Consider the following 14,973-nt stretch of genomic DNA (forward strand, 5'->3'; position numbering starts at 1 on the left):
AGACTCGTCCATTTTGAGAATAGGGGAATTGTGTACATTTTGGTTTAACCTTATCGCTGCCGTTGGCTTGTTTATGTTTGTCAATAGTAGTTCACGAAAGGTTAATTTTCTACATAGCAAGTGAACAATAGAGGGCTTTAGGAGAGGGGTTCACAATGGTCATTGGTCAGGGGTCCCCGTGGGACTTTTCCATTTAACATCACCAAGGACTTATATCGATGGCAAAGCAAAGTTGTCAACACAAAGTTCTTTAAAGCGGTATACAGTACATTGACTTAAAAGCGATTGCAAGGGCTTGAACATGTTACATTCAATACCTTGTAAAATTTGAATCGGGTTTCATAACCGGCAGGAAGTAATGAAGAAATATTTATGAAAGTTATGAGAATATACCATGCATTCTACCTCCATGAATATACCTGTCCTATGAAGTTCATCACATCTAAATTAATATCGTTACTGCATCGTCACCGTGTATGACTTGTGCCCAGTTTCACAGCACAAGATCAGATTGGGGTGTTATTGTGACAACCTGGTTATTTTTTGCGAAGCAGAAAGTTGCTAAACAACTTTTCTGCTGTTTGGGCCAAGAACGCATCGAACACCTTAGTATTTTATGATCGAGTGCAGCGATGTGTCGTGTTGAGACTGTTGCGACATGGGGGAACCATGGGTTTCTTTTGTCAATTGTTGTATGCTGGGCGCCATATTTTTCGCTTCAAATGTAGCACTGACCCCGAATGTTCCAACATCACCCTAAATGTACGCACATGTTTTTCATGGACCGAAAGGGTCTTTTATCGGCGGTCTTGTTCCCTCTTTTCCATGCGTTTTCCATGGAAGTTCATACGAATTAAAGGAACACGTTGCCTTGGATCGGACGAGTTGGTCTAAAAAGCGTTTGTAACCGTTTGTTATAAAATGCATATAGTTGGTAAGATGTTTTAAAAGTAGAATACAATGATCCACACAAGTTTTGCCTCGAAACTGCGTGGTTTTACTTTTACTTTACGAACCAACACGGTCGGCCATTTATGGGAGTCAAAAATTTGACTCTCATAAATGGCCGACCGTGTTAGTCGACGAGGTAAAAGGAAAACCGTGCAATTTCGAGGCATCGTTGTGTGGATCATTGTATTCTACTTTTTACAATATCCTTCTACCCATATGCATTTAAAAAAAAAAAACGGTTACAAACGCTTTTCAAAGACCAACTCGACCGATCCAAGGCAACGTGTCCCTTTAAGGTTACATGTTTGAGACTAAGTTCCCTTTAAGCTTCATGCATGAAATAGTGGCCTGTTTATTTCCCTATGATTTCCTCTTTTCCATACGTTTTCCACTATAAGTTCACATAAAGGTTTACATGCTGTTTAGACTATCGAGGATGTTATTGACACGTGGAGGGTGTATCTTCATCTTTAATATGAAAACAAATATTGTAATCAGCATGAAGAGATAGACACACATTTTGTTTGTGTCCTCTCATGGGTTCGGTTTGGCCGCCGTTTTGTTCGCAAACATACGTCTGTATGATTGTTTATAAACATTATTGACAATGACGACATGCAAGTCTCTTTAAAATTAAGGACAATGAAATAAATAATGTATTTGATGGTCAATGCTGCCTTATGGTCCGTCCACAGTATCACCCTTCGATATTATAAATTTCCATTAATTTAAAAAAGTTTAATTGTGGACGAACTGCAGTTTATGTGATGCGTATAACTGGAATAGCATGATGAGGCATAAAGTGTACATTTATGAACGAGGCATTATTATTCAAATTTGAACATTGTCCATTAATTTGTGGTTATTTTCTAGCCAATGTGCACGAAATGCATCTGGGTATATACGATGGAAGTTGACCCACATAAAAATACTGTAAACCTTAATGTGACACCGTATAAACTCATTCGTCGTGCACAAACGAACAGACCTTTCTTTTGAACGCCACAGCCCCGAGAAAACTATTATGGAAAGTCACAAATGCAAATCAAAAAAAAAAGTTCACTACTTTTTGTTATTAAACATTTATGTTGATTTTGTTGTAAATAAACAACAAATTATGAGAGCTGTTTTATTGATTGACAGATTGCAGAAAATGTTGAATTTGATTAAAACATTTACTAACATTCGGCTGACCATGCCAACCAGGGCGGTTTGTTTATCAACAGAGGAAATTTCTACCAAGTTCAATTTAGCATTGTGAGCCGATGAGTGGCGATGACGGTTACCCTTATGTTTTGTCACTATAGGAAAAACCCTTTTTTTATCTGTGTGCTCACAGTCACTGTGGTTTCCTGGAACTTACTCTGCGGTTCACAAGTACTCGTAAACACGAGCTCATTAAGTGTAAATAATATTGTCTCAGTTATAAACAATGATGTGTCATCCGTTCATATGGATCTGTTTACATCAGCGATGATGTCTTTCAGCGAGTGTTGTTGCCTATAGAGCTCTTTTCACACGGCAGCATTTTAGCAGGGATATTGATCTAATTTCAGCATTGTTTTGATGACCAATTGATCACGAACTTTGTTTTTGTTATTTGTTGGGCTATATACCAAGTGAGAATACTGGTCTGTGACAATTACCAAACATATCCATAATTAAGTTGAAAGTCTGGCGAATCCGTGTAGGCCTATACTCGAACTTTGGAACCCGGTTAAGTGCGCTATTTTTCATAAAACACATTCTAAAAACGGACACCTAAAGTTCAAAATCATGTAGGTAAAGTCTAAAGTTAGTTTGTATGGGTAATAATTGGGGTGGGTTAGGGAGCAGATCCGATTATTCCAGATTTCCATCAGAAAAATAGACATTTTGTTGCAGGTTAATGATTCAACAAAGATAAGTATAGAATATTTAAATGCAATGGTCAAAACAGTTTTTTTTTTAGTGTTTAAAGGCACTGGACACTATTGGTAATAATTACTCAAAATAAAAACGTACTTGGTAATATTTTAATAAGCAATGGAGAGCTGTTGATAGTATAAACCATTGTGAGAAACGATCGACTCCCTCTTTATTAAGGTATAGGTTTTCGAGAAAGAGGCTCTCACCCAAATAAAAAAGGACTTCAACGCTGGACATCTGGTACACACAAATTTGTGCAACAAGGTTGTTTTTCCTTCATTACTCTCTTGCAACTGCGATGACAGATTCCAAATTTTCATTTGTTTGTGTTTTTATACACCAAGTGAGAATAGTGTTTACCAAAGGTGTCCAGTGCCTTTAAATACAATTGTCAAGTCAGGTTTTTGTTGTTGTTGTTTTTTGTTTTTTGTTTTTTTTTGCAAGCAACTCGGATACATTTTTTATCGCTTCCGGAGAAACTACCGTTTGATTACGTCATTTCTGGATGTATGAAAGCAGTTGCAAAACTGAATTTAATTATACTCCATTATTTGTGCAGGCTATATTTAGAACTGAAACGTATCTTTACGAAAACAACCCGTATCATATTCGGACAATATTTTCCAGGTGTATTCTTGGAGATCAAACCAGGAAACACAGACCTGAAATAGAAGAAAGATTTTCTTTGTATCCAGGCCTTGATACGGGTTCAGAAAGGCACTGGACACCTTTGGTATATTGTCAGAGACCAGTGTTCTCTCTTCGTGTGTCTTAACAAATGCACAAAATAACAAACCTGTGAAAATGTTGACTCAATTGGTCTTCGAAGTTGGAGGAGAATGCAATGAAGAAAAAAAACATCCCGTTTACACAAAATTGTGTGATTTCATTTCAGATGCACTAAAAAGGCTTCAGTGATGTTATTAAAGTCTTATAGTCTTAAAACATTTTAGTGAAAAAAAATCATCTTTCCAAAAAATGATGTTACTTCAGAGGGAGCCATTTTTCACTATATATGTTTTATAATATCAACAGTTCTACATTGCTCGTTACCAAGTAAGTTTTTAAGCTGACAACTATTTTGAATAATTCCAAATATATTGTCCAGAGCCTTTCATGGTTGACCCGTCATTTTGACCGGAACAACGAATATTTTGAACAACTGTATATGCTTTTTCCTATGGCAAAAGACAAGGTCCAATTACACAAGAAACACAATACTTTTTTTTGGCAACTCGTTGAAGAAGGTTTCACTTCTATATGCTTTGTGTGAAGGTGGATATGAGTTTTATAGTTTTCATATATCTGTTGATTATATTGATAAAGTATTGGGTTAACAAAATAACAAAAGCTGAAAGTGCACGATTATGAACTGAACGACGTTAGGTTGAAAAGGAAGTTGCAAACCACAAAACAAAAAATTAAGTCAGTTTGCATTGGCCCCACCAGCTAATATATTCATCTATATAGCTTTAAAAAATATATATATTATTATGAATAGGCTACTACATACGTTTAAATCTTTAGTTTACGCAGTTTCGTATACTTTGTTCGAGAGGGCCATTCAGCAAAACAATTATTGTGGTGAGGGAAAACCCCGCCCATCATTCATTGATAATAGTAAAGAGTAAACTTCCGAAGTTAAAATTATATGCTTTTTGTGGCTTTTTGCCGATGAATAATCCACTTGTTTACTTTTCTTTCGGGATGTATTATAATGGGGTATTATTATTGCAATTATATTAGGCTTTTTGTATTAAATTTCGAAACTTGGTTGACTTAACACTGGTTATGATAACGCTGTTCTATTTCACAATAGCTCAACTTTTATTGCGAAATATAACATAACCACTGTGTGCAAAGGGCACAGTATAAAAATCAATGTGTTGTATATTTTAATGGAAAAACACTGGGCTGCACGGCACATTTGGGGATTGAAAGAACAGCAGAAGGGAAACTTACGTTTCATCGGCCATAATTTGTTGGTTACTCATTCAAATCTATTTGTAACCAAACCGAGGCTGGGATGAATAGGTCGGACAACAATAACAAACAAATAATAGGTTAGCGGTGATTTTATGGTAAGAAAAATAAAATGTTGAATATAACGTTTTCAATTCGACGTTTCGATCAGTATGCTCAATAACATGTCATTGACATAGGCCTACACTATAATTATCGGGTCGTTTATTTTGTACCGTACTCACAGTGTACATGTACATGTACATGTACGTACATTTACACCAGGGGGAGCCTATGTTGAGAAAAAGAATAGTAAACCAGCTCAGTCTTAATCCTTTTCCCGGTTATGAGATGATCTGCTGCGTATTTGCACTGATGGTGACGTCAGTAATTTGTAAACACTGCTTCGGTATGGGCAGTGCCTATTTCTTCTGCACTTGTTGGCTGTCACGTGTACAGCAGGACTTTGTTTATCAACACTCAGAGAGGGCATTCAGAGGGCATTGGAGTCCAATTTGTTTGTACCCCAATTGTTTGCGAAGATAATTAATTGTGTTTTTTCATGCACTTTGACTTGTTGGTGACCTGCACTAAGGAGGTATAACCATGTGTGTACAGAGATTGGAAGACACAATCTCGAGATTATATCATTAGATCATAGATATAATACACGTTTTAGGATATTGGGATATTCCTGCTTTCGTCTATTGTTGTAAATGTTATGGTAATTGACGCATAGGCCTTGTCTTGAGTCATACAATATCATTTCAAAATGTTGAACGCACCATGTTAAAGATATATTTATTTAAGATTAAACATAATACACACCAGCTGCTATGATCGATGTTTATATACTTTGAAAAGTTACAAGTTATCGTGGAGCAAACACTGGTATATGCATGGTTTTTATTTCGGGTGGTTGGGGGGGGGGCAGCTACCTCACGGAGTCGTCGAACGTGATACCTCCATGCCAGCCGTCACTTGCCTTGGTGCCCTGAGGGCGCCCTTTACCAATGGAAAAAATACCTTGGTGCCCCTTTGCCCTTTCAAAAACGATCAGCATACAGGGGGGGGGGGCTAATAGCCATCCATCATAACCTTTTTGCGCTTATATGACCAGAATGAGTTATCTGCGTCACAATTTTATTGATTTGTGCAAATCATTATGATGAGAAACTGGCTGTTGCCAGCTTAGTATTTATACCCCCCCAACAGGTCCCTTGTTGATTGAAAGATATCATCTTAACAAACAAACAAACAAACAAACAAACAAACAAACAAACAAACAAACAAACAAACAAACCAACAAACAAACAAACAAACAAACAAACAAACAAACAAACAAACAAACAAAGAAACAAACAAACAAACAAACAAACAAAAAAACCTGCAAACAAACGAACAAACAAACAAACAAACAAACAAACAAACAAACAAACAAACAAACAAACAAACAAACAAACAAACAAACAAACAAACAAACAAACAAATAAGCAAACAAACAAGCAGCTCAGTGACTTTTGGCCTAGTTTTATCACGAGTACCTACACGTGTGTTCCATATTATACCTGTACATTTTTCCTTACGGACGTGATTACATAATGGGCATACACCGCGCTATGGAGATAGTAATTCGGTACAAGGTCATTTTAGTTGTTGTTGTTGCTCCCGAACCTCCGATTATCTACTCCACGGCAGTAGAATACAGTAAGACAGTTCCCTAAGAACAACTCTACCTGGCAAGTAGATACACACATGGCGTTACCGCAAACCAAATATACGTTGTTGTTGTTGTTGTTGTTGTTGTTGTTGTTGTTGTTGTTGTTGTTGTTGTTGTTGTCGTCCATGTTTTCTCAAATCAAACCAATAGGGCAAGGAATCAAACATTGATATAATTAGTTTTTATGGACCATTAATAAAACTGTACAGATTAATACTATGTCCTACTCTATATTTCCTTCATCACCCTATTATACCATAGAGATAGAACTCCTGCATGATTATACAAACCAGTAGTAGTGAAGGCATACGGAATATTAGTGTTCCATTTACTGTTTTTTTTTTAAATTATAAATAAGCCTTTTTGTTGTCACACCGAAGCCCATGTTTTTAGCACTGCATTGCACTTCGCAAACGTACCATGGTTGTATTCGTAAGTTCGTAAGTTGTTTATGTCAACGCAAGACTTTTTTTAAAGGGGAAAACAGTACTTTGACTCAGTTTTAGTGCGTAATTCTTTAACGGTAACTTCTGCTATAAACACAAAAGTTTCTATTATTGAATATAATGAGACTGTTTCTAAATACTGTTCTTCATGGTTAGGCCCCCCCCCCCTATCAATTAAGTTCAAACGGAACAATGCCTCTGTCAAAAAAAGATGAAATGTCATATCTTTTACGATTTTCTTTGTTATCATTTTGTAACCAAGGCAACGGTAATTACAAAATCATGTCAAAACGGTGCCACGTAAATCCAAATTTCAAAAGACACGTTTTAGCAGTAAATATTGCTTTCTGCTAAGCAACAATAAGCAGTACAGCAATCACAGATGCTAGATGTGAAATGGTATTTTAGCTGATATACCTTATCCCGGTAAGGATTTATTTGTTGTGCTTAGCTAGTTTTGGGGCTCACACAACAACCTCGAAAAACCATGCTTCGACCCCACGATACCGGTCTTTCCAGTGCCGGCTCGGAAAACATCGTATCTGCCTTGCGCAAACGAGTGTCTTGCCACTCAAACATACAATAAATGAAACATGATACACAATTTGTATATTCTTGTCACATACAATTTTATTTAGTTCATATCGAACGTAATGGTAAATATCTACATGTAAAAAATAAACAGTTGTAAATAATTATTTGTCCATCAAATAATACAATAATCTATCCACTATAATAGTAAACCAGATAAATGTATTAAAAATCCCAATACCCTTGTTCACCACACAAACGGAGTAGAAATCGCATAATTTGTTTTCTCTGTCTTCTGATGAAAAGAAAAGTTCAATCAGTTTTTTTTAATTCATACAAGGGTTAGATGGATTATTAGTGCACTGCTACAATGTAATGGAAAAGAACCCATCCAGAGAGAAGTTAGCCATAGAAAAGATTATTGCCCAATCTGTAGACTTAAAGGAACACATTGCCTTGGATCGGTCGAGTTGGTCTTTGAAAAGTGTTTGTAACCGTTTGGTATAAAATGCATATGATTAGAAAGATGTTGTAAAAGTAGAATACAATGATCCACACAAACATGCCTCGAAATTGCACGGTTTTCTTTTTACCTCGTCGACTCACACGGTCGGCCATTTACGGGAGTCAAATTTTTGACTCCCATAAATGGCCGACCGTGTTAGGTTGCACAGTAAAAGGAAAACCACGCAATTTCGAGGCAAACTTGTGTGGATCATTGTATTCTACTTTTAAAACATCGTTTCAACCATACGCATTTTATAAAAAACGGTTACAAACGCTTTTCATAGACCAACTCGTCCCATCCAAGGCAACGTGTTCCTTTAAAATATCACTTATCCCTTATTATAGGTCGAATCATTGTTATGTCTCTTCATACAGGCCATTATTGTTATTGATACAATAACAGTTGTTTATAATACAAGCAGCAGCAACCTTATACAGAAATATAGAGGGTGTGGAGGGGGTATATTTCAATAACATTTTCAAATAATTAATTACTGACAAAACATTTCAACCTTCTTGGTAGAAAATGCACCAACTCACAAAAGCAGATTTGTATCATCCCTTTAATATTCAAGGGCCCAAGCAAATTTGAAAACAGTTCTAAATTTGCTAAAGAACCATTCGATCACACACGAAGTGTCTACATTGTCATGTGGTTGCGAATTCAAACTGATCTCAATTTCCTGACATTTAAATCATTACGCATGGCAGACTCGTGAATTTACTCGAACCTCATCGGTAATGAATGATTTGTGTATGTTGTGGGGGGGGGGGGGGGCTGGCGGGGGTCCATGTTCCTATCAAGGTTAAAATTCAACAGTTTCAATGCTGAACATTTAGCAAATCACTCATTTTAACCGAGGCCAGCGGACAAAGGAAGTTGAAAATGATGAAGGATAAGCTGAACCCATTTCCTTTCATTTTGGTTTAGCTTTCACTTCAACAACAATCTTAAAGGGATAATATATTATCAGCTTTAAAAAAAAAGTATTGTTTTCATCAACTGCTATTCAGTCCTAGAGGATAGGTGTTTGCATTACATTACACACAGAGTGTTCCTTTAATTTGATAATGTGTAATGTTACTCATTGATTGTGCCCATGTTGTTGTTGTTGTTGTTGTTGTTATTGTTAGCATTTTAAATGATTTTGTGTACATTCAGCCATCCTCGTTTTAAATGAAGAAACTTAGAGTGAAACAAAATTTAACGATGAAATATTACTTCGAGTCGACTTCATACACATCAGTAAATTTATTGGACCATGTTCCAAGCCTAAACAAGTTTTTTGTTTTTCTCTATTAAAGACAGATCCGAGCTTAAATTGATAGACTGTATAGTGAGTTTAGATTAATATTCATTCTGATTTAAATAACCAAAACATGTACAGCAGAGCAAAATGAGAACCCATTCTTGCAAAAGTAACAACTCTACCCTTGCAATAAACAGTCTATTGAGGTGTGTTTTATAAAGGGCCAATTGTCAGTAGCAGACTATGTACAGTAAATAAAATACTAAGTAGTACTGACTGTTCAGTTCAACCAAAGGTCACTCTAACAGCATCTAGTTCAATGGCATCATGCCATGAGGCTAGAGTTACACAAACACAAGAGTTAAAGCTGCATGCTGTATGGGTTGGCTTTTTACATGCAGAAAGCATTGGGTATTAAACCTACGCAGTCCTTCATCAGTTGATTATTATTCAGGTCTAGAAAAGCTGTGCATGGGACTATTAGTCAGACTGAAAATGTGGTTTATTTGAGGTCAGACAGGCAATTAAAGGGGGTGACTTAGTCATCCTCAGGCTCTTATGGTTCATGTTGTTATTGTCGGGAAAGGAAACGACTATTCCCTGTATGGTACTACATCAACTTTAAAGATTGACTATTTCTTGTTATTTGTGTGCGGAGATTATATATAAATTTACAGTACGATTAAAGATAAGGACTTTGCTCTATATAAAGTTGAAGTGCCCAAAACTGTAAAATGCTGTAAATATTCAGTTTTGCTTTCTAACAGCCACATGGATTTTGTCGCTCATTTCAAAAACACATCTTCATTTTCTTCCATGAATGAACAGTGTATCTTCTGTGAGGTCCACATGTTAGAAAGGATGTTTTTCTCCCAAGAGAGTTAACGAATCATACCTTCGTTCGTAAAAACATCTGGCACTTATGTCTTTGCGTGTATGTATAAATCAGATCTACATTAAAATTGCTATCGGGAGACTCATCTCTTGAAAGGGAAGGTACATCATTGGTAACTAAATTACAAAATCCTGAGGTATTTTTGGAGGTATTTTTGTAAAAGTATGAATCATACTGGGAACGCATTATCTGTCTGAGCCGAGCTTGTCTGCCTGCCTGAGTTTATGACCTCGTGTAGATTCCATTCCAGAAAAAAACCACCTCAAAATACTTAGTCAAGTGAGATTGCAAAGAATTGCAGTAAAACCTTTTCGCCGTTTTCTCAACAAACTCTAAAAACTCCAATTATCAGGTGCTATTTGATTTTTAATAGATATATTTCATGCCAACTAAGAAATTGGACTGAAAGATTAAGAAAGCTAAATCTAGCAATACATGTCTTGCTCTGTTGACGAAACTGACTTTCTTCCCCAAAACAAAAATTGTATTTGGAAATCTTTGTTCCAACCCACAACACCAACAGTAACATGCCTGAATTTTCATTTTTTTGTCATGGATACACAACTCAAGGCACCTACCAAGATAGCAGCCAGTACACTTGAGCAATGCTCCTAACACGAAATTCAAGGTTTGGTTTTCCAATGAAGAAAAGGTAAACCATTACATGCACAAAATGGTAGGAGTGTATTGAATAAACTCCCAAATAATTATTGTATGACTACCCCACTTGATCAAAATAGGCCTTTAAAATACAGTGTACTCGGTTATAGTGAACACATTTCTACGTTGATAGTGAAACTAGTTTTTTTTTTAGGCAAAATGCTCAAGCACACTTAAAAATGTGTGAGAATTGAGTTCTTTAGATGTTTAAGAAAGTACAGGAAGTTTTCAGAGACTTTAAGACAATGTTCTGACATTGCTGGTTATGAAATAATTGCGCCATTACTTTCCATGTTTACCCCATCCAAGAAAAATGATGATTACAGGAAAATATCTTTGTTAAAAATCAAAAGGCTTGACAAAATTGTCAGTTGACTTAATTAGTAATTTTAATTCTGCTAATTTATTCTCATGACATTATATTCAACATGGTTTTTGTCAAAAGCTTTACTGTCTAGTTTACATCGCAAGTATGAACACAAAGATATTGTACTGGTACAAAATTGTTAACACAAATTTTTACAAAATTATAATAGTTCGAACACAGTTAAGCGTTTAAGGAACAAATTTTACATAAGTTCAACCTCCTCATTGGTTGAAATTGGTTTACTTTTTATAGTGTAACATAATTTAAATTCATACTGAAAAATGCACTATTTTTCTTCGCTACATGGATGCACTGCATGCCAATGCTGTATTTTAAAATGTATAAATAGGCAATAGCTCTAAAGTGCAATTCATATACAAAAACAGGGGGTAGGGGGACTATTAACGAACGGTACAATTAAAAAAAATTACTTCTTTCTTCGTCCTGAGAAAAAAAGACACCAGAAAAATCAACAAAGAGCGAAAAAAATACTGTCTTCAAACTTTTCTGAGGTCTCGTTTTTGTACACTCCTTTCTGGGTCACATTGTTGCTCCTCATTCTTGGCAAAACAACTGCAGCTGCACAATTCCAAAACACATAGGAAGATGAACAAATCCCTTCAGATTCACCTTCGCATGCCGTGTTCCATTTTCCCCCATATCGGAGAGGCCAATCACTCGGGTCGTGTTGTTGTTGTTGTTGTTTTTACCCCCTGCGACATCTTTACAGTGTTTTTGGGGGGCCAATCTCACCTCTGCGGTTCTACCTCCATTTGTTTCTGGTTATTGTTACTATGTCCGTACTGGGCCATATTGACCGACTGCATGGGGGCCGGTGATGACGTCATGGTCATACAAGTTGGGGACCCCGCATGGTATTTATCCGTTGTGGCCAACTTTGAAAGGTCCATCATTAAATCCGGAAAATTTGGAGGAGTTGCTGGGGTATTGGCTGGCGCGTGCACCTTTAAAAATCAAAGGACAAACAAATAATCAGAATAATAATAGTAACCCACAGCTTCTGAGAAACCCTTTGGGCCATCTCCATACAGTTTTTGAAAGCCTTTTCATAACATCATGAATATTCATGATGTACTTCCCCCACAATGCATGCCAAGCTAGCACGCATCAGTAATCAGATAGAATGTCAAGGGAAAAACAACAAAAAAATAACACAAACTTACCGAATGTCCGCCTTGTCTGTAGCAATGTGGATGACCATTTGGTATAGGTGCCTCCTGGAAGAAAATACTAAGCGCCGTCTGTAGGATAAAAGACAGTATTTGGAGAATGAAAATACACTCCGAAAAATTTAAATGCTGCTGGTCCACACAGCAACAAAACATAACGACCATAACATGACCCCGACGTGCACGCACAGTGCATGCAAATCATGATGCAAGACACAATATAAACAGAATTTATGCTATTGCGAAAAATTTTCGTCGCCATTCTAAACCCCAATTTCTCACCTCGAATTGCCAGTGTGCCTTCTGAAGTAACTGCTTGGCAGTGTCCGCCGCACATCCAGCCGCAAGTACGAACTGGTTTATCATAACTTGTTCCTTCAGAGAGTCCATTTTGGGGAGATTTTCGAGCATTTATCTCTCCGACCGTTACCGACAACAGCTCGGAAAACACGACTCAGATCTCTGAACTAGACGACGGCGCGGTTTATTGACACATGACGTCAGAGCCAGGGAGTGGTTTCAAGCCTCTGATTGGTCAGTGCCTTAAGATGACGTGGATCGCACCATATTTTCAAGGGGAGGCCCTGTTTATTGATTGGATCCTGTTTTGTTATGATTTTTCGCTCGGGGTTTGGCCAGCAGGAAATAAAGTCGTGCTTATTTATTGTAGTCGGCTAATGAAAAAGGTGTTGTTTTGTTATTTATTCTCATGGGAAAGGCCTGTTCAAAAAGGTAATGAAATAATTTTTGGGGGAAAAATTGTTTGAGTTTTCTTCAGTTAACCTCACCAAACCAGGACCCAACTGGATATTAATAACTGAATTGTTTTCGTTGCAGAATAATAAAAAACATACACAAACACACACACACACAAATTATATATGCACCATGTGGGTAACGTAATTTAAAATGTGTCCGATACCAGCGCGTTTGTGTGTAAACAACACAAGTCTTGGCAAGGTCGTGGGGAAACGTTTTGCATATTAAACCAACATAAATTTGGCATGTTGCCAAGCATGACTTTGCGGTGGACATTCCTTGAAATTGTTTATAAACAAATGCTAGGATTGGGCGATAATAATGGATATTTTGACCTCCGCTGTTTTAAATGTACGAGCGCTTGTTGTGGCGTTTCCCTAAACATGTCTTTGTCTAGTCTACATACACCACCACCGTGGAGGGAGGGTTCAATTTGCGATATCAGTTTTATTTAAATTAATGTGTGCATCTCCTTTCTGGAGTAGAGTGGTTTGTTATGAAGGTTGACAACTGGAGATGTGGGAAAATAGAATTAGCTCTTGAAACTGTTTACCAACCAACTCTAAGGGACACTATAATAATGTATTAATTAGAACAAACTAAATTATAAGCCTAGCTTTTCGACACTTTCTATTTTTCGCCTTTGGGCTGTGATCGAAACTTTAGGCCTAAAGATTTAATTTGTTGTACAGAAGAAAACAAAAACACGTACATCGAAAATGTATAATATAGCGACGAATGATCAGTAAATAAAACAGTAAAAAAGAATGCAACTGATGCGAGGAACCCTTTTTTTCTCGTTGACTTTTCTGAAATCAAAGAAGCTCAAGGAAGGAAAGATAGATAGATAGATGAGTGCATGTAACAGGTTATAAAACATCAATATACTTTATTAAATTCATTTCTATTTATTTGCTTGTCTAAATTATAGTTTATATATTTTTTGTTTATTAATCGAGTAGTTGTTTTGATTGCTTTGATTTATATTTAATCATCTGTTTGTTGATGTAAGAGTATTATAGTGGAAAAGGAGATTGCTTGAACTTTTTCGTTGCTTGACCTATTTTTGGTTAAATCCATCCCTATATTGAATTATTTGTTGCTTTATCTCTTTTTACATCTACTTTTCTAATTATTTATTCATTTATTTGTTAATACTTTTTATTTATATTTTTTAATTAACTATTTATTTGTTTATTTATTTATTTGCTATTCGCTTGTCTAAATTCTGGTTTTGGTTTTGTTATTTTAAATTGTGCTTTGTGTATACAGGTTGTTTATATTTATATTTATTTCAAATTATTATTATTTTTTTCCAAAGAGAGTATTAAATACATGTATATATAGTGTGTTTGCCTCACTATGTGACTGGATTAACAGGCTTTCGAGCTATACGGTGTTGATCCTGGCCATCACATTAGGGTTGCTTGTAATTTCCTGTGCCCTTACTGTTTGTCTTGCTTTGTACTTATAATCTATTTGACATACTGTCTGCTTGTATTTATAATTGGTTAGTGGCCAAATAAAGAATAAGAATAAAGAAGAAAAAGAAGAAGAGAAAAAAAACTAGGTGAATGGATGGGTGACGAACGAACAAAATCACGCCGGAGGATATAACCTGTTGAGCTGTTTGTGATTAAAAATTTAAAACCACCACGCACACAAACAACTGCTTTAATACTTGAATTCGATCGGAATTCCAAAGTTCTTACCAATTATTATATTACAATTTACGATCTCATGCTTGTTTTTGCGACAAATCACCTAATAATAGGTTTTTAAGACCAACAAAAACCCACGTAGGCCTTTAGTGCGTAATATTATCCA

At 36.2% G+C, this 14,973-nt stretch overlaps 1 protein-coding gene across 1 annotated transcript; it reads right to left on the reverse strand.

Annotated features, from left to right (window-relative positions):
* Window positions 1-10,518: 10,518 nt before the first annotated feature.
* On the reverse strand, window positions 10,519-12,856 carry LOC117292459 (UBA-like domain-containing protein 1). The gene is made up of 3 exons (XM_033774500.1): window positions 12,670-12,856; window positions 12,382-12,459; window positions 10,519-12,162 (listed from the first exon to the last, which is right to left on the reverse strand). The coding sequence occupies exons 1-3, from the start codon at window positions 12,796-12,798 to the stop codon at window positions 11,947-11,949; spliced, it is 423 nt and encodes a 140-aa protein (XP_033630391.1). The 5' UTR covers window positions 12,799-12,856; the 3' UTR covers window positions 10,519-11,946.
* Window positions 12,857-14,973: the final 2,117 nt, after the last annotated feature.

This window comes from Asterias rubens, chromosome 7 (assembly GCF_902459465.1).
Source record: "Asterias rubens chromosome 7, eAstRub1.3, whole genome shotgun sequence".
In the NCBI taxonomy this organism is placed as follows: Eukaryota; Metazoa; Echinodermata; class Asteroidea; order Forcipulatida; family Asteriidae; genus Asterias; species Asterias rubens.